At 42.0% G+C, this 23,262-nt stretch overlaps 2 protein-coding genes across 2 annotated transcripts; both read left to right on the top strand.

Moving 5' to 3' along the window:
- Nucleotides 1–690: 690 nt before the first annotated feature.
- LOC118410389 lies at nt 691–6,898 on the top strand. Its single transcript, XM_035812080.1, has 4 exons — nt 691–1,368; nt 3,218–3,500; nt 4,347–4,521; nt 5,317–6,898. The coding sequence occupies exons 1-4, from the start codon at nt 1,088–1,090 to the stop codon at nt 6,549–6,551; spliced, it is 1,974 nt and encodes a 657-aa protein (XP_035667973.1). The 5' UTR covers nt 691–1,087; the 3' UTR covers nt 6,552–6,898.
- Nucleotides 6,899–9,062: 2,164 nt separating this feature from the next.
- On the top strand, nt 9,063–21,313 carry LOC118410602 (GRB2-associated and regulator of MAPK protein 2-like). The gene is made up of 3 exons (XM_035812378.1): nt 9,063–10,764; nt 13,354–15,711; nt 17,890–21,313. The coding sequence occupies exons 1-2, from the start codon at nt 9,457–9,459 to the stop codon at nt 15,676–15,678; spliced, it is 3,633 nt and encodes a 1,210-aa protein (XP_035668271.1). The 5' UTR covers nt 9,063–9,456; the 3' UTR covers nt 15,679–15,711; nt 17,890–21,313.
- The last annotated feature ends 1,949 nt before the right edge of the window (nt 21,314–23,262 follow it).

Raw genomic sequence — 23,262 nt, 5'->3', positions numbered from 1 at the left:
AATGATCCCATAGTAGTGCAAGATCGGAATTTCATGCTTGCAGCACTACGTAGTGTAAAGGGTCACATCATTAGACATAAATCATGCCAATCATGGACTAATTTACATAACTGTGGAGGAAATGCTATACGTAGTCTTTGCCAAGATGCAATTAATGTTTTTTATCTGTCAAATTAGGACCTTATAAACAATGAGAAACATTTATAATACGTCAGTCGTAAATATGGTAACATCATTTGGTGAAGGTATGAGATCGTGGAACTCTAGTTCTATACTATAAATAGTGTAGGTCCCCTTTATAAGCTATTGAATGGGTAGGTTCACTTTGTTTATTCTATCAAAAGCCTATAGCCCTGAACCTTGACGTATACCTGCATACATGTATGTACCCGCTGGCACGTAAAGAGGCAGGTAGGGGCGAGACAAGGGCAGGTGTTTATTCAATGACACCGCAAACCAAAAACTCGATTTTTTTTTTTCAAATCTTACAGTGTTACCTGTTACTAAGCCCTTCAACCGAAAGCCTTCGCCAATTAGCTGTAAAAAAATCATTTGATTATTTGTTATAAACGAACCAGTGTTGAAGGTATGATACAAATAGACAGGGCACGTATATGATATTTTCCCTTCGGTAAAAGCAAACCCCAGAGAAGGCCCACTCTTGTCTGCAACACGCACAAGGTAAACCGAACTTTGACCGGCACTGAAGCGAGCACCTGGCTACGCTCTAATGCCGCCCCGCTATCTCAACTTTACGCAGGGTGGACCAAATACAGGAAACCATTCTCTAACCTGGACTGACTTATTGATGACAGTAGGGGTGTTGTCTATGAACGCGGATTGAATATTGCAAAATCTAAATCATACCTAGATCACGTTTGTTCAGGTCGTCAGGTGATCGCAATAACAAGTGGACTCTAGACCAACCAATTGGCGGGATCATCTTTCAATCATTTAGCTATTTCGGACACGACGTCATAGCTGTGTTTCACCTACTGTATAAACAGTGTTAAACTCATGTCATGGCGGCTTGACGGGCGACGCCCTAAAACTTTTGTCCGTCTTGTGAGAACTGTACTACTTCAAGATGGAACTCACAGAAACGACACTACCTTCCAACTTCTTAACCTCCTTCAAATGGAGTGAGAGGTCTATCGCACTCGGAGTGTTGTTAGAGAACTACCGGCTGCCGCAGGTGGTGAGGGTACCGCGGGATCACCAGGTACGGGTCGGGGCCGTGCAGCTGGCGGGAGACCAGCACGTTCTGCTGGGAGAGGCGCGGAGGGTGAGGCGGGTGGTGGCACAGGCGGTCGAGCTTCGCAGTTTCCTTCCAGTCGGGCCCAAACTCAGCATCCCTTTGGATTTCAGGTACGGTGGGAATGCCTTAGTTTTCATATTCTTCGCTAGATTATTGTACGTAAGAAGTACGACAAATATTTGCAAGTAAGCACGTACTTAAGGCTGTCACTGCCTTTAAATTTGCCTAGGCTGGTATTTTTTTAGTGTTGTTTACCTACTTGTAAATGCGCCTGTCTTCTCGTCACGTAGGTATGATCGATAACATGTGTAACATGTTAAACGTCACATGTATGATTTTACTGTTAACGTTAGACGGAAATAAGAAGCTAAAATAATCTGCGACCTGTAAATAACTAAGTCACATCGTCAGTTTACTTTTCAATATGCAGATGATATCTGACATTCCTTCATTATTGATTGATATCAACGATTATCATTTAACCAATGTATGACCCATTTGATAACAACTTCAGGTGTTGTGAACAACATCCACTGAAAAGATCCCGGGTACTTAAAGTTTGTTTTGTCTTACTGGTGTGTTTTTCTTAGGATTGCCCAGTCCTCTGATCTACATGTATATAGAACATTCGGTTAGGCGAAAGCAAGTAAATTTTATGATGACATTAATTTTCGCATGATTTCAGATAGAAATATCCTTTTTCGGAGATGGTCAAAATGACGAGAAAATGCCAAAATGCTTAATAATTGCACTTGCAGAAGTGAAACAGAAGGTAGCCATGACTGTCATTGTAGAAGTGAAATTTTGTAGATGAAAAAGTTGCACCAATATGGAAGCTATGTATGTAGATGCCAACTTGGTTGATTCCAAGCATAATATACGAGTGTCACTTTTACTATAGTAGTTCACATCTTGAATACAGGTCTGGAATGAATGCCTTGTTGGCTGTGATACCATGTTTTGTCACTTCAATTCTTGTTACACCGTTTACATTTGTGTATGCATATGGTGCCTATTTTAAAACGGTAACCATCTTATTTTTACCCATCTCGCTTTTTGCCTTATCTCATTATTTTTACGGTCTGAAGAGGATGACATCCATACAATTTAGTTGCTGTGGCCTTAGCAGAATTGACTAATGTTCCTCTCTATGGAATTACTGGAAAAACACGATGATCATGAATCACTCATGTTTATAATTTTAAGTTTGATCTGAAAGAAACATCCCTTCAGTGCATTATCATTGGGTGATACAAATATGAGTTAGAATAACTAAAAATATGGGATACATCATGGCGTGTACTGGGACCCAGTGAACCGTGCACTTCGTTGTGGTTTTATGCTCTGTTTCCACTGTTTGTATTTGCAAAATCAACAAAAGGAACATTACAGAAATAGCTGCGTCCGTGAGAAGTTAAGAGGTCCTTCTGACCCACATAATTCTTCCATTTTTAGTGTAGCTATATATATAGGCTAGCTGTCTTACTAAATTTCATATCTTACGACAGATAATATCTAGACACAATGATTGAAAATGCGTTTGCATTGCTGTAACAATGATTCAATCTGTGTGTGTATTCTTGCCAATTCTTTTAAACTACGTAGAATTATGCTGGTCGATATGTTGCCATTGACAAATTAGCTTATGTATTATCACTTTAGTAGGCGTTTCAATGGATTGCGGCACGTTGGCGGCGTCGCTGCGTTCTAAATTGAATTTGTGCTACACTTGACTTTATAATGGGAATGTCATGCAGAAGTCTGACTAAAAAGACAAAAACATAAACAAAGCTTTAAAAGATTAGCCTTTTTAGCGTTTTTTATGGATGAAATTCGTGACGCGCTCTGTCAAATCACTCGGCCGCAGCGACGCCGCAAACGTGCCGCAACGTCAGCCGCAAACATGCCGCATTTTCTAGTTCTTTGCTTAGCCATTGACATTGTTCTTTCATTTTCTAGAGGGCGATTCCTCTTACTGCCGCTAGAGGGCTGGCAGGCCGGTGTACGCCACTTTGAGACGGTGTCCGAGCTCACGGCCTCCTTCCCAGATAAAGTCTACGCAAAGGAAGACATCCATCTGGATGTCTTCGACGGCATAGTGAAGACGCCGGACAAGAAAAAGGTCGCCAAGACGTTCAAACATCCCATCGTTCAACGCGGTGACGTTCTGACCCTACTCGCTGTGAAGAAAGCGTATCGGGTGTCTAAGACTACTAAAAAACCCAAGAAAGGCAGCTCCAAGGTAACATACACAGGGACATACTTCCTGAATTTATCTTCGGATTATTGGTTTATAACGACACTCTCTAGTCCTGTCAGGGATAATCTCACATGATTTCGAAAAAAAAAATAAACAAATATTCACATACAGAAATAAATATTACGAAACTTAAGTGAAAGAAATATTATCTTAACATTGTACCCATACAGACACACATATTACCGAGAGAAAAGAGCTTTTTAAAGAGGCCACTAAATTGCAGAATTCTATCCCAATTTCTCTGCGTTTACAGATAAAAAGAAACCTACTCTCCTCCTAATATTACAGAACCCACACATTACAGAAAGGGTGGGATCCTTCGTCTTCCACTGTCTCGGAAAAATAAATCGAACCCCCCAAAAAACCTACAATTTAGAGTTATCTTTTAGACTAGTGTAGACACATGCTATATTGTTCTACACTATTTGTCCGTCCCGTTCCATGTTACCTACAGTTAGACATCAAGCAAGAATTTGCAATAAACTATCATTATAATCATATTACAAGATTAAAAGAAGAATTATCTTTGCTTATATCTTTCTCCAAACTTTGGATAACAGGTTTGCCACGCCCACTGAGATTATTTAGATAGGAAGAGCCTCAGAGAACATTCACTCATTTCCCCATATATAGGACGTCTGAGAGATCAGACTAAAACTAAAACTAAAACTAAAACTAAAACTAAAACTAAAACTAAAACTAAAACTAAAACTAAAACTAAAACTAAAACTAAAACTAAAACTAAAACTAATTAAAACTAAAACTAAAACTTAAACTCTGCACCTGGTTCAGTCCTTGACAGTTGTTTTTAAACTTTCTTTGTCACAGGCGGTGGATTGTTTGATTTGCGCCAATCAGAAGAACGAAAGGGTGGCGCTTCCCATCTCGTTCCCAGGGAAGTTCGTGACGGTTCACAACATTGAAGAGATTGTGAAGAACTACCGGCTGCCAGTCATGGTCCAACTGGTGCAGGGGCAGGCTCCTGCTGTGGACAACTTCACCGGTATATAGCACCTTTATTAGGAGTCATACGTAAAGGGGTATTTATCAACTCGAGAAGGTAGTGTCATTTTCCGATAGATTATGTTTCCATGAATGCATACTGTAAATGCATTTAAGTTCGCGGGGATTTAATTTCGCGGTAGCGGGAAAAATGACCTTTCGCGGTGGATTTAAGTTCGCGGTAACACCATAGACTGCAATCTAATACCATAATAGAAAAATGTTCGCGGTGGATTTAAGTTCGCGGTGAAGTGGTCACTACGAAAACCGTGAACATTAATCCACCGCGAACATTTCTGCATTTACAGTAATCAGCTGACTTTTTGCAGAATTCCACTTGTGGGGAATTGCGCAACGTGTGTTTGTAAAACAATATATTAGCTTAACCCATGTAAACCCATGTATTTTCCTTAAGTGTAGACAGTCAAGGTCTTTATCGAACCACAATGGAACTTTATGATGAAGGAGAACTTTATAAACTTTATTGCACGACATTTTTACATGGTACAATGTAAGGCAGCAGTAACAGATCATCAATCTATACAATGATACTACTTATTACTATAACTACATAACGTATAGAAATGTGACGCACAACAAAAACAACGGACAGTTCCTTCATCATGAATATTTTCGGCTTAGATGAGGGGTGATAAGAAGGTCAGAGGTATTACAGAATGCTTTTCTGTGTGGTTTACCTGCCTACCTGTTTGCTCCGCCCGCAAGAAGCCTCCAGGTAGCACGGTTTGAAGTGATGTTATTATGTTTAAAAGTTGTCCTGCATTGTTGTTCCCAGGTGTTCTGACACTGATGGAGACCGGCACAGACCACAGCGTGCAGGCCCGGCTGGTGTCCCCGGAGGGGGAGATAGACACGGAACCGTTCAGAATCCCCGTCATCGGCAAGAAAATTCAACTCGTCCCTCCCGAGGCGATGCTACTAAACACCGCAGAGTACAAGCAGAACTTAGCGGACTGGCTCGAAGGCAACTGGCGAGGACCGCCGGCAAATGGCCACGTTAGTAACGGCTCCGTGCTGCTGAGGGAAACACCACGTAACGGGGAGCTCATGACGGTACAAGCGACCCTGCACCAGGAAACGCCTTCCGAAGAAGTTGGGAGACCGTCAGCGGAGGGCGACGTTACTACGGCCGACAGCAGCAGTCGCGTCGTATCGGTGGACGGCTCTATCTACGAGTACCTCGAAGGATCGAATCCTCCAGAGGAAAAGCCCGAGGTTCGCCGGCACGTTACTCTGGCTGAAATCGTTCTCGAGGACTCGTCTACAGACCCTCCTGACGCGCCACAAGAAACGGTCGAAAGTTCCGCTGACAGAGCCGAGGGCGCCCCACCAGCGCCGGACTACCCCGCCCCTCTTCCCCCGGCCCCCATCCTCACCCCCGACGTCGCTCCCCCTGCCCCCGACTACCCTGCACCCCTACCGCCCCTCCAATTAGAGACACTTGCCCCTCTGGAGGCCCCACCTCCTGTTCCTGACAAACCCATCAACATCCCGGAGCGTGACTATGACCCAAACCCTCCCTCTACTCCCGCGCCCCCTCCCGCCCAGTCGGAAGACAAGTACGGCTACATGATCCCGTTAGACAACGACGGGCTACCAGTGCGTGACTACCCCCCAGAAGCCGACACCCCCTCGGAAACTACGGCTACCACTCCCCTCGCTGGAGCAGCCCTCACCAGTCAGATTCTTGCCATGCGGCAGAAGATCCTGACAGGGGAGACCAAAACGGAAGACACCGAAGATGGGCAAGAAGATGAGGATGAGGATGATCCCGACTGGGAACCTCCTACCGACCTGACGATCATGACGCCCCGGGAGGTCACCAAGTTCCTCCGACTGGCAGAGATAGAAGAGGAGGCCATACAGAGGTTCAAGGCCGCGGGGGTTGACGGGAAGAGACTAGTGGGCATGCCCAGAGATGAAATGACAGACGAGTTCGAGCTGACCTCACAGCAGAGCAAAGATGTCTTCAGCTTCATACTAGAGTCGCAAATTGCAACCAAACTGTAACTTGTGGGATCGTGTGGCATAACTGTAGGGTATGTGACCCAGAGACCAGTAGTCCCGGGTTCAAAATTTGTCATGCCACAAATATTATATTTTGCCCTTGGGAAAGACACTTACTTTCTTTATTCCACCCAGGTGTAAAAATCCGACTTCGGTTGGGAAAGAAAAGGACAGGACTCCGCCTGCCAATACCATGCCCTCGACATATTGGAGAACAATCGCCCCTAAGGCATCAAAAAGGCTATGGAACTACCTTATAAAGCCTATTGTTCTTTGTATATGGCACTGTTAACATACGTTTCTAATTTAAAGTGCAGTGCCACAGTGTTCTTGTCTGTCCAAAAGTAAATTTTAAAACAACTGTAATGAAATGCTTTATCAGCAACGTATTAGAGGAAGTTTACATACAAGTAAATGTTAAAGTGAGGAGAAGTCAGAAGATATAAACAAATTATGCAGTAGATATGATTTGATATTACAGAATATTCTTGTTTCAAGATGTTGATGAAAAAATTAATGTCCTGTGATATCCAGACCTCCAGTCAGTCCATAACTGTTGCGCCTGTCATAGATAAGGCGACAGCAATATGATAGCAGTCAAGCTGGTCACATCATGTTGTATTAGATGCATGTGCCAATTACCACTATAGAATGATAGTATAGTCTTGTATGTACTATAGGGTGCAATATTGAATAATCATCGCATAAGTTGTAGTATACAAACAAGTATCAACGTATACTGTATCAGCCTCCAGTGATAATTGCTGCAATGCTGCAATATTATGTTATAAATATACAATTGTTAAGATTCAAAATACTATGCAAATATAACAGTGCAACCATTCCATACTTATTGTGTTGTACTTTTGTACATGCATATACAGATATACAAATACATGTAAAACTAAAGGAACACTGCACTCATTTAACCTTAAAGGACCTTTGTTAGACCGTTTCACACCTGGCGAACCTTACCTGCCCCACCTGCACAGGTGTGGAGAGTCTTAAGACAGAGAGAAACAGGAACGTCACGTCTGAGGAGAAGCAAGCCGCGCGCATCAATGACTACCTTGTGTTCCAGACGACTTGAGGAGGTCACAAGGCTCTAGGCTTTCTGTGCCCACAATGGTCTGTACATTCTTTCACGGGGGGATACGGCTGATGCTGGGGCTGTTTCGTTAAGCTGTACGTGCAAGTACGTGCAAGTACGTGCTGTCTATGTGCCAAAACGTGGGCAATCTTTTGAACTTTACGTACAGACAAAACTTTGTGTGCCATCGGGCTGCGGATTCGCCCCCGTACGTGCCAGTATGGGTGATGCACCTGTACATGTCCTGTGCAGCCTGAACGTTTTCAGAAATACGTGGCGGACGTGGCCTCCCAAAAAACGTACGGACAAATTGCACATACGGCGGGTTGTGCCCTCAACTTTAGATATTCCTGTATTGGGACTCTCATGTAAACCTCGAGGTGGGTTTCCATGCCGAATATCCAGGAAGAAGTCAATACAGAAAAGAACTGATGAAGGGTGGGAAAATTTATGAGCTATGTTGGTGGAATGTACAGCTATGAAATAACACAATAGACCCTCAGGGAAAGGCGAAATGCTCGGCTAGGTATAACCAATGTTAATAAATACATTCTGACGCATTGGCTAGAAGTGAACAATAACAACATGCGATTCTGGCATGAAAACACCTTATCTGTCAAAGTTTTACAAAGCTTAAGCTGTCACAGAAGATTTTGTTTGTTTGTTTGTTTGTTTGAACCTTTGTTTATTCTAACTTAGACGGTTGTCGTGCACCTTCGAAAAGCTGATTAAATCGCTTGATCAAAACACGTCATTCTCATGGTAAATTGCAAGACGTTGGCAGTGCGGAAGATGCGATTGTAGCTTCTGGAAGACATTTCTGTTTAGTAACGCAGCAGCAAGTAAATATTATGGATGACATCACTGCTCTCATTAATTTTCGCCATATTTTGAGACAGAAATATTCCCCTTCGGCAGAAGACCAACATGGCAAGAAAGTACAAAATGGGATGATATGTCGTGTGATAGCCTTGATTGTACTTGTAGAAGTGACACTAATGAGGTAACCATGACTGTACTTGTAGAAGTGAAACTACATGTAGTTCGGTAGTCGGTACAAGTGACACTTGCGTGGAAGCCTTGAGCTAAACCGTCTACAACAAGAGTGCCACACGTCTGAAGACAGGAATGAAAGACTTGTTAGCACTATGTTTTGTCGCTCTTACAGCGTTCAAAGGTAACAACTTTGCAAATTCAAAGAACTTGTATTTTCTTTACCCATCTCGCTTTTTTACCCTCTCTCACTAAATTTTGGAGGATGTCACCCATGAAATGTACTTGTTGTGGTCTAAAGTCGTAGTAGAGACCGCGCCAGGATTTGTGTAGGAAAACGTACTGATTTACAACGACTCTATAGAAATGACACTGTGTAATCCGTCACTGTAATATTTATTAATAACTGTTTTATTTTCTGTGAAAAGCCACGTTTGCCTGACACTTAAGAGTTAGACAACCGTGCGATGCATGAGGTCACGTGACGCTGCTAACAAGGACGTGTGGTTCAACGAGGTTATCTGGTCTCGAGAGGGCGGTTCCATTTGTGTCAACAAGGGGGTGTGCGTCGGACGCAAACGTCGTTTTTATGTGACTTCTTATTATATTTTCTATGAATCTATACAACTGTATGATTGCCTTTTTGATATTGATAAAAGGTCGTTAACGGTCCATAAAGAAAACGGCACCGTCCCTCCACCCAAATAACCAATGGACTCTTCTGTTTGGGTATCAGTAGACGGTTTGTTTACCTGGCTGGTGCGACACCTCACCTTTTGTCAGCCATCTTGGCTAACTGTGGGTTAGTCAAATATTTGGCACAAGATGGCGGGGCAGCAACAGTTTATAGTGGATTACATCAAGTGGAGCGACGTGGTGCTACCATTGGATGTGCTGGTAGAGCAGTACCCCTTGCCACAGATAGTGAAGTTGGCGGACCAGAGTTTGAGCGAGGTGGCAGACAGTACAATACTGCTGGTGAGCGTGACCAAGTCGAGCTATGCAGTTGGGCGTAGTCTGGCGGGAAACAACAGAACTCTTGTTGGCCCGTGGCTATCCCTACCGCTGTCGTACAACGGTAAATTCACGTACCTCCAAGACACACCCTTAAGGGACCCGCGTTTCGATGGCGTGCCGGGGTTAGCGAAAAGTCTTCCGGACAGAGTGGTGGCGAAGCAAGCCGTGTCCGTTCCCATGTCTCTAGTTAGCTCAAACGTCACAGGTGACTCGGACTATAATGTCATAGCTGTGGCTGCCGGGGACGAACTGGCGTGTCTTGGAGTCCAACACTCAAGCACAGGGACCATTCCAGTGACAGAAGATGAAGACGCCACTCCAGGACGCCTGCTGGCATGTTTGAATCAGGGGAACGAATACGTGACCCTCCCGTTTGACTGTAGATCACAGTTCGTCGCCATAGCAGGTGGGGTGACAGGGAAAGGGGAAGAGGAAGAAAGCCTCGAAAAAATCGTCGCCGAAAATCGCCTGCCCTTGACGGTGTTACAGACGGAAGGGGACATTCCTAAGTTCTGCGGAGACACCTTCACTGGGGTGATCAGACTTGCTCACCTTGCAAACAAGGAGGAAACGATTCTATCGTGTTTGCTGCGAAAAGAAAACGGGAAACTCAAGTACGAGTTCCTTGAACTCCCCTTGCGAAGCAAAGTGGGCGTGTTGGCTGCTCACGGCATGTTGGGGGACCAGACTGACTACAACATCGCCGTGACGGAATGTTGTGACAAGCTGAGGGTGAACTTGCTGCAGAACAGAGGCCTGCGGGGGATCACGCGTGTCCTGAGCCGGGACCTTGTGTTCAAGGACAAGTTCAAGCAAATTGAGGAGGAAACACAGTATTCATCCTTCCACGTAGTCGACGAAGAGAGGCTGTACGAGACACTGAATCCGAGGAAACAACAGTGGGATAGCACCCTCCCGCGGAGACCGCCTCCCCCCCCACCCACAGGTTCGACTTCACTGGACATAGACGACGTGTTGGACGATGAGGGTTACCTGTCCCCTATCGACCTGCGGCCGCCACCACTACCCCCGCCCCGCCAGACTAGTCTGACGGGAATCTCACCCTTGAGTCCTCGCAGAATCACAGTTAAGGACCAGGAGCACGAATCAGAGTGTTAGGAAATGACCGCTAAATAATCAAATTGTTTGACTGCTGGACCAGATACTACTTTTTGCCTATATGACTTAGTAGGATACTAGTAGTTTAATCATAGTAATTACCTCTCATATCATGTTTATGGTGTAGTGCTTAACTAGGGAAAGCGCAGATAGGTATATAAAATTTACATGATACATAGCGGGGTTACCTATATCCGTTATTTTTGAAAAGAGGGTATTTATCAAGTCGACGGACGGTTTATTCAAACTATAATGTTTTGAAAATTTGAAACCGCACAGTCCGACGACTTGAAAACTCTAATACCCTGTGGGTTACCCCGCGGATAAAGGTGAACTACATTTGCTTCAGATTATTAATTTACATTAATTTTTTTCATCGTTGGCCTTTAGGATGGGAAGTAAGATGTATTTGAAAACCGTATGATGTATATTTTAATATATGTGATACATGTACGTCAGATTCGGTTGTCTTGCATCAAGCACTTTGAGGTAACAAATAAAGGAACTACTTGTACCATTATCGCCTGTTTGAAAATACTGTATAATGTACATATCTTAACGGTCTATTGTCAAATGGGAATATATAATTGATGTACGTGAAAATTAACAGCCTTTATCTGTGCCATACTAGTATTAGTTGATCGTTCAACAAGTTATAAGCATACTTGCCTGAACAACGTTTGCTAAACATTTATGTGTATACGGCAGTGAATCTTGTAACGCTAGTTCACCTTTATCGGCGGGGTAACCTATATCCGTTGTTTTAAAAAACAAGGTATTTAGGGCTATCATGCCGACGAAATGTGAGTTGAAACTGCTATATTTTGAAAATATTACAATTTGAAACAACCGTCCGTCAAATTGATATCCCTAAATGTGCTATTTTGACATACAACGGATATAGGTTACCCCACGGATAAAGATGAACTAGCGTTACCAACTAGTAATCTATACGACTGTACCTAGCAATACGTTAAAGATAAGCTAAGAATCCCTGACTCAGCAATTTAAATGTGCTGTATAAGATGTTAGACATGTTCATTAGTGATATTTAAGATCTTTGATTTCATTGTTTGGGCATATTTTTCATTGTTGATATATTATCTTCTAGTTGATTGAATATCATCTCACTCGAAGGGCTTTCACTTCAATAGTTCCCACTAAATGTACGGTACAACGTGGGCTTCTGAATGTTGGTTTGTATTATTAATAATTAATTAATTAGAAAGATCAATCTAGAAAATCATCATTACCTGTTTTAATCCTGTAATAAAAGATGTGTTATTTGTTTTGTCTGAAACCAGAAGAATTGACCAAGCAGAATTTCCATGCATGTTGTCGTTGTTGTTATTTAGCCGGCGAAATAAGAACGTACTTTTGAGCCCAAATTATCATTTCTAACGGTTGCCTGGAGTTGTCGATTGAAACGCATTGTGGCGCTTTACGCATAGTCCACACTGGGTTACGACTTACGTCATTGAATTGGTTTAATAGAATTTCGATTCGATATTACAGTCCTAATCAAGCGTTCGGTCAACTCCTTTCGGCTGTAACCGTTTTATATGTCACATGTACATGTTTTTTATGGACCTGCTCAATGGAAGCAACATTTCGATGCCAAAAAATGACACATGATTTTATTATATTGTCAATTTCATTAACGAAATATCAAAAGGCCTAAAATGTTGAAAAGTTTTTGTTTAAGTTTTTTGCTTCATAGTCCTAGAAGGGTCGCATCAGACTTCAAAAAATGATGATAATTGTACTTGGAGTCCTGCGTAATGTATTACTGCGCAGTTGTTGATTTACGGATTGCCGTTTAATACTACGGTACTACCGGTCACTACAACTAGCGTCACCGTGATTTTTCGTCAATGAAGCGCCTTGGGACAGTAAACGACAGCAAATCCAGATACAATCTTTACACGATGCCGTGGCCACACCTTCGATTCAAGTTCTACCTCCCCCATTCAACGCTATAACGCCATATATACGTCTTTGAAGCTGCCGGATATGCTAAATGACTTCCCACGCAAATGTTCATTCACAATTTAGTTGACTGGTCATCGGTCCCACGGGTGATCACGTAGTACCTGCGCACTTTACCAAGCCAGCATATATTGACCTACATATTTCTGAAACATCCCACCCTTGGACAATCGATCGCAGTGCGTCGAAAATGTTCATTCATTCTTGAGGTTAGCACAATTAATGTGTCTGCGAATTCGAGTGCGCGGAAGTCTCTTGGTGTTGAATGAGAAATGTGAAATATGTTATTACTCAGCCCAGCCATGCAGGCAATTTACTATTTCCCTGCGGTCTTTCATCCCGGAAATGAAATTCGCAGGCTCACTTTCCAATCTTTGGGTGCCTTTTTTATTTTCAATAATGCCTAAATTCTTTTTATAAAAAGAAAACATTAGAATACTCAAATTTGTATGCTGTGAAGTTTTAGATTAATATTATATGTAATTTGTATTTATTTTCCTATGAAAAGTGGATTTAGTCTGATGTTTTAGTGTGTTACTCGAGAAAACAGGCAGTATTTGTGTTCGCGTTAGACACCATATCAATGACTAACCCAAAGTTTGCAAGATGGCTGCCTCAGCGAACGGGTTTACTTCCTTATGTGAAGAACTGAAGAGTTTAACTTGGAAAGACGTGGTAAACCTGGAGTGTGTCGTACAACAGTACAAACTACCACAGATCCTGCAAGTCCTGGACGAAAACAGCATCCCTCAAAGCGTGGACAAGATCACAAGAGGCGATTTTCTCCTGCTGCATTCACCTTGGAATGTTCAAAAAGTTGTGTGTCAATCTGTGGAAGGGGAGGGACACTACGTCGTCGGGAATCGCCTGGAAATTCCCTACGGATACGAAGGAAAATTCGAGATTTTCAACCTCTGGGAACAGGACTATAAGGTTTTCAACTCTGTAGAGGAAGTGGCCCGTGTGTTTCCGACCAGGGTGTTCGCTTTGGAAGACATCAACATCACCATGGTCGCGGTAGTAAGTGAGAACTCGGACGATCGTGAGTGTTTCAAGATTGTGATCAAAGCGGGACAAGAACTGACCCTCATGGGACAAACTGATCTGTACCTAGAGGAGTGGCCAGATAGATCCAAGATGGGGATATTCGGCAAGGGGAAATCCCTGGTGTCCAAGATCAGACCCAAGATCAAGAAGACGCCTTGCCTGATCTGCATGCACCACACGCAAGCCGAGAGCGTGAAGCTTCCTTACCCGTGCAAGGGGCGCTTTTCCACAGCCAGCCCGGCGGAAATTCGCCAGTACGAGGGCGCCCATACGGTCCAAGAGATAGCCGACAACGTCCGCTTGCCGGTTAGTGTGAAGCTTGTTCAGCCCCCTGCACAGAATGCCCATGATGAATACAGGATTCAGAAGAAGGCCTCTCTGAAGTTCTTACAGAAGGAGGAAGGCCAAGATGTCATCGCAGCATGTGGACTTAAGGAGGGAGCAAGGAAGCTGTTCCAAGTAGACGCAAGACTGAAACCTGTCTTCAGGATAGCCGACCAGGCAAAGCAGAAGACAGAGCAGTACCAGACTTTGTTGCGGGAATGCATGCAGCTGTGGACAGATCATGACGTCGACGCGTACTTCAGAGCAATCAGAATCCACCGCTCTAGAAAGCAGAGGAACTCGAGAGACTTGAGCAACCAGAGTAGCGTAGATCGCGACGAATGCCCCGTACCGCCACCGCGTCGCACCAGTAGGCACATAGGGAGACACCAGGTCGAAGACTCGCCTAGATCAAAAGTCCTGAGCAAAGCCCTGCCCCCGCCTCCGACAGAGGAGGGCCAGGCTCCTGATGGACACGAGATCCCGTATGACTTCCTGTGGCCAGGGACGGGAAGGATAGACACTTCCAACAGGGACAGTGCAGGGAGCTCCGAGGAGCAGCCACAGCTCGTGGACCGTAAGGAGTTGGACAATGCCCTGCACGCAGCAGCGGATGAAGAGCCCTCAGACTTTGAATATCTGGAGGATTGGGAGGACTGGTCAGAGATGGATAACAGGCATCGCAACGGTGAAGGGAACAACAACAACAAGGCCGCGGCCCACTCACGGATTCAGCAAGCATCCAACAGAGACAGATATCGAAACGACAGAGGCGTGACAGAGAGCAACACTCTAAATTCACTTGTCAGCAGCGATGAGAGTCAGGCATACGAACTCCTTGTAGATATTGGGAAGAGCAAGTCTCTTCCTTGGGACACTAAGCCAACTTCTCCGACTAGCGCTGACTTGGGTGACGTACCCCCTCGACCCCCCAGGAACCCCACCGCCACACCCCCACCCCTTCCCCTGAGTCCCCGCCCTTCCATGACCAGTTTGAGTGACAGCCAAAAATCAGGCCAAACATCACCTCAGCTTGACAGGTTGGGTCAAAGGTCACCTGTCGAAGGCCCGCCCGTCCTCCCGCGGGGAATGCCCCCCACCCACAGTTCTGTCTCCAGCTTGAGTGACAGCGACCCCCCTCCCCTCCCCCCTCCTAGGCTTCCTCCCCGCCCCATGCCCAGCAGGGCAAAGTCAGAGAACAGGTCGGAGAGTCCGTCGGACTTTGAGGACCTGGACAGTCTGAGCATAGACGGATCTCAGGAGAGCGACAGCGACAAAAGGTCGCCTCGGGTGAACAGCAGCCCCTTCGTTACGGACCCTGACTGGATCCCACCGGATAACCTGTCAACCCTGACCGTGCAGGAGGTGTCGCAGTGCCTTCGCTACATCGGGACACCGGACAATGTGGTACAGCAGTTCTTTCGGGAAAGGATTGACGGCCAGATGCTCATACAGTTAGACAAAGACATTCTCAGCCAGGAATTCAGGCTCAGTGGCCTGCAGACTAAGAAAATCTCTGAGTTCATCAATGGCTGGAGACCCAGACTATAGTTAGGACAATTGTGAGTGGGAGGAGCTTTGTAGGTGAGTGACAGGCACATTGCGCAACATTTCCACATAAACCTTTGACCATACTGGTAGAAATGTGGCCAAGTTTAGTCTGTCCGTTGTTTGGTCAGATTTGCCATATTTCCAACAAGAATCATGAAAATTTTAGGAATGTGACCAAACAAACTTAATTGCTTAAGTGTCCTCCTCTCTGTTTTGACAAGTTGATTGTAATTTCAGTTTAGTTTTTTTGTCTGTGCTTATTTGTGCTTACAGTTACACATGTGTATTTATATTTCAGCCATACCATAGTTATGGTGAAATATATTGAATGAAAGACCTTTATTGTCTTACATTTTCTTATCATTATCCACAAGTGCCAAGTACACATGTATTATGTGTATACTTTTAGTTCATAGATGGATCCTCAAAGACTGTCCATTACAATTAACAGTCCAACCAATGATGGCAAGGCAATTAGCAGTTTGGCCAATGAGAGAGTAGCTGCACGTCTGTTGGATATTTGCATTTTTATGTTTTTTATTCTGCATTTTTACATTAAGACGGAGGTGGGCGGGGCCATGCGATTGGTCTATCATAAATTCTAAATGTATTGTGCCTGCAAGTTCATCTTAATTTACTAGTATATGGCCTGTGAGTGTTGCGTGGGCAGTGTGTGTGATAGGGTGCAGCTGTATCGCAAACTTGGCCATGGAAGGGTACTACAGTACATGTAGTAGAAAAGTGGAAAAACATGCGAGCCCACAGGGCAGAGGAAGTGCTTGTTTTTGTGGCCCTTCTTTGGTTTCTCAGTTACTTTCTTCAGTCCTACCCTGTGGCCAGGTTTGTGTGAGTCTGTGACAGCTGCAGAAGATGATTTGACCACTGGGCAAGACTGTCTCTCCAGTTTCTCTGTCCCACTCATTGTTTGGAGCCCGTGTTGTTTGTTGTTGTCAGATATGTCCTCTTCTACTCATTTTTGTTTCCGTGTAATGGCCCCTTATCATTTTAAGCTTACAGAAAATACATTTTTATTAATTTCATGTCATGAAGTACGGGGGTATTTTTCTGACGGACATGGGATGAATGTTGGTCCCAACAAGCGAGTTTCTGTGCTGAGAGATTGGTCCTTGAGACAGCTTGCCACCAGGCCACTTCCCACATACATGTACACTGCATACTGCACAGGAACGCAAATTTCTGGGAATTTCTGGGCTCTGACAAACCCATGAAACTTGACATGTCTGGGCCGTGTACAGCAAGTTTCCCGTCCAGTGTGTTCAATCATTGAAATTGTTGTATATTTTTGTATATGACCCGGACATGTGAACTTTTACAGGTGGTCCTGGGTCCAGAAATTCATGGAAATTTGAGTTTTTGTGCAGTGGCAGCTTCCTGGTGTTCTATCATCATGTGAGTCATGATGTGACATGAGCCAGGGACAAAACTCCAAATTTGTGATGCCTGTATTGGTCAGAAGACAGCAAAATACAACATATTTAGTATCAACCATTGAACATAAGAAATTTACACCAAATACACACCCTTCTGACACTATTTAACATCAAACCTTTGAAAACCATACTTCCTGTCGAGTCTTCCCACCAGGTAATGAGATTAAACAGTGACTTTACCGGTGAACATGGCAGCCGGTTTAGAACCTGGCACCATGGCTTGCAAAAAATATTATTGTAAATGCATTTAAGTTTGCGAGGATTTAATTTGGCAGTAGCGGGAAAAAGGACTTTTTGCAGTGGTTTTAAGTTCACAGTAGCACCATGCACTGTAGTCTCTAACTGCCATGGAAAAATGTTCGCGGCGGTTTGTAATTTGCGGTGAAGCGGCCACTGCAAAAGCCGCAAACATTAAACCGCAGCAAAAGTTTCTGCATTTACAGTATGTGATAAGCAAAATTATCAATCATTGCATACAATCAATGAAACATTACAATGTTTGCTTTGTTTACTTCTCAAAACAATGCTCTTTGCAAGCCACAGTGCAAAGTTCAGAACCAGCTGCCATGTTCATTGTGACTTCATCACCAGTAAAGTCACCATTTAATTGGGTATGATTTGTTGACGGCTGATATTCAATAACATCAGAATTGTGTCTATTTTTTTGCAAATGTCTACATTTTAATTTATAATCAAATGTAATTTCAGAGAATTTTAATTTTGATGTCTGTGGTCTTTAATGCTATTTCCTATATTCCAGATAAAAATGGAAGCAATGCCACAATGACTCTGAGGCCAACTTGGCGAGCCATTCTCAATCTTCACCTGTATCAATACCATCCAGAATATTCAAGTTCTTCTGCAGAAACTGGAAAGAGGCAAAGCCAAGAACCAACCAACTAACTTGGTATAGCCTTCACAGCATTTGTTACCAAAGTACCAAAGTAACATATCTTAAATAAGACTAAAGAAACCACTACTGTAAAAGCAATGTTATCTTCAATCAAATAGGAAGTCATTTAAGGATACAGGCCTAGCTAAAGGTTATACTTATTCATGATTTCTTGTAACATGTCTCAAAATACCATGTTTATGAATATCACAATTTATAAGTGGAACATTTGTCTAGTATCTTGCTTTTATATGTAATAGTTTTGCACGTTTCAAACATGAAGTTATGGGGAATTGGTCTGCTTGTTTGAAATGTAAAACAGATTATAATCCCCATACTCCATAGACATATGAATAGTTAAAGCAGTAGTATATTGTATAGCAAGTGCTAAAAAAATATGCTTTAAACAATTGTGTTTTGTACATTCATACCAGATTATGACTGGCATATACGTGCCTAAATTCTTTAAAAAATTATTTAAATATTAAAGAAACTTAATTAGCTATTGAACTAGATAAATTGATTATTATAAGATTTCAATCTGTCATGCAATATTATGTCTGTTGTGAGGAGTCGACTTATTTTGCTTCTACTTTTGTAGTAGGTAAAAACTTCACTTTTGATAATATTGTACTCCCACCTGTTCTAGTTATGTCTGATCTATGTCAGGTTATGCTAACACCACTGTAAAGTACAGATAGAAGCAAAGCTATGATTAGGAAAATGTTAGGTATACTTCTTACAGTAAACAATACTAGTAAGCAATAGGGGCCATGATGATCGAGAGTTTATGTCATGGGGAATTGTAGCAAACTGGTCTGATTTTGAGGCAGTTTCATTTTTAAGGAACTGCAATTGAAAGGATGGATTTAAGATTTCAGAACAGAAAGTACTGTTGGAAAGTCTTTCCTTTGTAACAAAGTAGTACCTACGTCGGTACCGGATGTTTGCAAAGCTGGAAGACCATTGAAGGTCTTAGTTTTGATACAGTTTTAGGGAAAACCTGTTTAAACTTAAAGGCACCCAATGCAATACAGTAGAAGCCAGTTAATTGCACAACGGATTAACGCACACTTCCGTTAACTGCACAGAATCCCAAACTGGTGCGGTCCATTTAAACAGCTTCGCATTATTGCACCGTCCGGATAATTGCATGAAATTCACTGGCAAATAGGCCGTGCAATTAAGCGGATTCTACTGTATTATTGTCTTGAAACTTGTTTTTGTCTGAACGGTGCCCACGCCGCTGGGGTTTCAAATTTTTTCGGAACGCACGCGAACATGACCGTTGTGTCCAAACGCTAAATCGGCACTTGTTCGAATCAGGTTTCGATTTGCGAACGCAGATTCAATTCGCTCATTGTCTTCATGCATGTGTTTGGAAATCACTGAAAATTACCAACAGGAAACCGTTATTGGCTCGATCCTGTGTTGATTTATTGTGGGCCACAATAAATAGAGGGGTCCGTTTGTGGCATATTTGTGCTATCTTTTTAAATGCTAGAAAGTCCAACCTCTGCAAGACAGGGAAGAACAGACGCTAAACTGGATAGTGAGTGAGTGAGTGAGTGAGTGAAAGTACAAAATAATTATACAAATGTGGTAGAATGGTGAAGTAATTGTTTTACCAGAATATTTCAAATTTTAATGCTTTAAAATTGCATTGGGTGCCTTTAAGGTGTTATGTTCAAGAAGATGGATATTTGCACAAATAACTTGTTTTCTCCTCCAATTCAAGTATAACATAAATCAAAGGCTGTTTTGATTTGATATCTGTTTTGCGTTCACAGAGACAATGGTCTCTCACATTTTGAAAAATGAAAGCCACAGAAATGTGTATGATTTACCAGTATGTAAACAAACAAACGTTTACTAACCAGATTTGTGTGTGGAATGGGATACCTTTAAGTACAAATGTAAAACCTAGCAGTTGACATATGAACATATGATAGTTTTACTGTCCCTTTTCATTATATATGCATGAGAATTCTGATTTATTATTTCAAATTACTATCTAAGTATGTAACAGAAGGCCTTACATGTATCGCTACTGCACCTTTATCTGCGGGGGGGTAACCTATATCCGTTCTTTTTAAAAGTCAGGGTTTTTTGGGATATCAAGTCAACAGATGGCGGTTTCAAATTGCAACATTTTGACTAGGACTGGGCACTGGTACACTGCACTGGTACAAAACCGTTTTTTCTCATTGGACCGGTCCAGAAAAACCGGACCTGAACAAAATTTGGTGGACCGGATGTTGGACCTATTGGAAAATTAACTGATTATATGATCAGGCATTCACACGTTTTCGGGATTACCAGTCTAGGCAAATAACAAGAGCGAAGCATAGTAGACTATATAGTCATTTTTACCAACTTTTACAGTCAATTGTACAGAGGTAGTTAGACTTGTAGGATTTTTAAGATGCCAGTGGGAGTCAAATACTACACAAAACATTTCTTTATAGCAATATGGACCATTGTATTATACATTGAGTATCGTCCATTCACAAGTTTTCACATAATGAATCAGGTTCAGGTCCAGACCTGGACCTGATCCTCTGGACCTGAACCGGACCTGAACCTGAATTGTCTGTACCGGTACCCACCCCTAATTTTGACATAAAAATGTTTAAGATGTTGCAGTTTCAAACTACTGTTGAATTGATATCCCTAAACACCCTGGTTTTAAAACAATGGATACAGGTTACTCTTTGGATGAAGGTGAACTAGTGTTTATTCAAATTCTGACAGAATTGCAAACAATTTTAGTTGTATGTGCCAAATCTCTACCACTGTAATTGATATCCATTTTGTAATCTCAAATCACCAAATCTTTAAGAAAGGTATACAGGTTTTGATTATGATATGAAGTGAACCAGGCAATATTGCAAACATAACTGACCTCGCAACAATTTCAGGACAGTCATTTGATAACTTGATGATATAATAGTTTGTATATTTTACATTTGTACAAGTTTAGATAGTGCACATCCTTAAGCAAGCCAAGGCTGACTAAAAATATATTAGGAAGTTCTGATTCGGACATAACATTATATTAGAAGACTATTTGTTGTTAATTGTTCTTATGCTATTGTTGTACTTGTCAACTCTTTGTTTTGTTATTCAGAGGTCTGCTATTGCATACACATTGATAGATGTAATTATATCAGACAAATGTCTGGTATGTATACATAGCAGAGTGTATTTGGAACTAGGATTGATAAATGGATTTTTTTATTAGATATTTCACCTGATATCATTTCAATACAAGATGCAATACATCCTTCAATGTGAGTCTGTGGTCATTTATGATATTACTAGTATCATAATATTATAGTATACTATTACATGTATTATGAATTAGAGTTTTCATGGTTTGGTGTTGGGCTATAAAGATATTTTTGTGCATAATGAAAAAAATTTACTAGTAATGCTTTATTATCCCATTGTGCTTATGAGATATAGATTGTAAGACAATTAGATAAATATTGTTCAACTTAGTGGTGCGTACCTAAACTCATATTCAGGTTCAGGTCCGGATTCAAGTCCATCAGTTCAGGTTCAGGTCCGGACTTAAAGTCCGGACCTGAACCCATCATCGCATATTATGTGCTTTTTTTTTAGGGGGAGGGGGGCGGTGCATATAAAATTGCATGTTAGCATGAATTAATATGCGATGTGAAAAATACATGAAAATGATAGACAACCAGTGTAAACACGAACTGTTTTTTGTCTTTTTCCATTGCAAATTTCACTATCTATGGGAGGTTTTAGATGGTTTAGAACAAAAAAAGGGAATATAAGTGACAGATTGCTTTTTGCAAGGACTTGGACCTAAACATTTTAAGGTCCAATTCCAAGTCCGGGCTTTAGGTACGCACCACTAGTTCAACTATTGATAACTTTTATTTGTTGACGGTCCAAAGTATGCGTTCAAAGTGCAATGTTGGAACATTTACATGTTAGCTGTTCTCTCTCTCTCTCTCTAGAGGGTCTGCATGGGGGGGGGGGGATCCCAACAACGATTTACACTGAATTCAGAAGAAACCCAACGTATTACGCTAAATCAAGGAAGACAATTTTGCTAAATTTGTACATTCGCCTCGCTACGAATTACGTAGATGAGATGGTCTGGGAAATAAAAATAGGCTGCTACGCCTTACAGAAAAGAGCATGCAGACTCTCTCTCTATCCATTCCAAGACACATTTGATACTTCAGAAATATTTGTAACACTGTTTCAACTTTATAAATATTTCCCTGGTCCTGTAAAACTTTGGAAATATTCATCGTGTGGAATTGGATACTTCTAATGGTTCCTAAATAATGATAACAGCATTCTACCATTATTTACTATTTTCTACCATTTTTTGTAAATGGTTCAGTGGGCTGGGAAGATAGCAATTCACACATTCTTGCAAAGTATGGTTGGGTGCCATGCAACAATGGCCCTCCACAAAGGATCCACCAGTGCCCAGCAGTGAAATCTAAAAATATACAGACACAACAATAGGGCTTACTTTTATGGGGGCAATAAACTAATTTAACCATTTGGCCAGGTTTACCATTTTTTGTAAATATTTGTAAATGTGAAATAATCACACAGAGGTTTCACAATTATTCTAAATAAAGATATTTTTTACAGTTACTTTCAAAATGTTTCTAAAATATTCAAAGGAATTGAAATATATGAGTACTTTCACAGTCAATCTTTTTAGAATAATTTAATTATTGTGGCTCACATATTCAAAGTAATTCAGACTAATTATAAATATCGCCTAGAAACCCTCATGGTGTCTTGGAATGGACTCTAGTCTTCGCCACTAAATATCAGGGACCTGTATAAATGATTACCAGTGTAGGAGACTGATAAGAGGTATTATTGATTTATAGTCTAGTTCAGCCCTTCTTGTAGCTCTAGGCAAAGTCTCTGGTGGGCCTGAGGATTTCTGATGACATCTCAACTGCGACACAAAGTTTCTCAAAACTCCTTACTTCTAGGTGTCTGTCCAAAGCCCAATGTTGACTGGAAATGCAGTAGCCTAATATATAACATCAACTATTATAATTCCACCAGGTGCCATAAAACTGCCACATTAAAAAAATTGTTATATAGTGGCCTTCTCAAAATTGTTATGAACTCCAAAATATCTATATTCTGTAGTGTACTGTAAATGCATTTAAGTTCGCGGGGATTTAATTTCGCGGTAACGGGAAAAATGACTTTTCGCGGTGGATT

This window comes from Branchiostoma floridae, chromosome 2 (assembly GCF_000003815.2).
Source record: "Branchiostoma floridae strain S238N-H82 chromosome 2, Bfl_VNyyK, whole genome shotgun sequence".
NCBI classification, from domain to species: Eukaryota; Metazoa; Chordata; class Leptocardii; order Amphioxiformes; family Branchiostomatidae; genus Branchiostoma; species Branchiostoma floridae.
This window is presented reverse-complemented; position numbering and strand designations above follow the sequence as displayed.

Bases quoted from the DNA above. Each gene is read 5' to 3' on its own strand.
- LOC118410602 (XM_035812378.1), top strand. From the start codon at position 9,457: ATGGCGGGGCAGCAACAGTTTATAGTGGATTACATCAAGTGGAGCGAC. The intron at 10,765-13,353 runs TAGGAAATGACC...GACTAACCCAAA, and splicing joins AGGAGCACGAATCAGAGTGT to GTTTGCAAGATGGCTGCCTC.
- LOC118410389 (XM_035812080.1), top strand. From the start codon at position 1,088: ATGGAACTCACAGAAACGACACTACCTTCCAACTTCTTAACCTCCTTC. The intron at 1,369-3,217 runs GTACGGTGGGAA...TTCATTTTCTAG, and splicing joins AGCATCCCTTTGGATTTCAG to AGGGCGATTCCTCTTACTGC. The intron at 3,501-4,346 runs GTAACATACACA...TCTTTGTCACAG, and splicing joins CCAAGAAAGGCAGCTCCAAG to GCGGTGGATTGTTTGATTTG.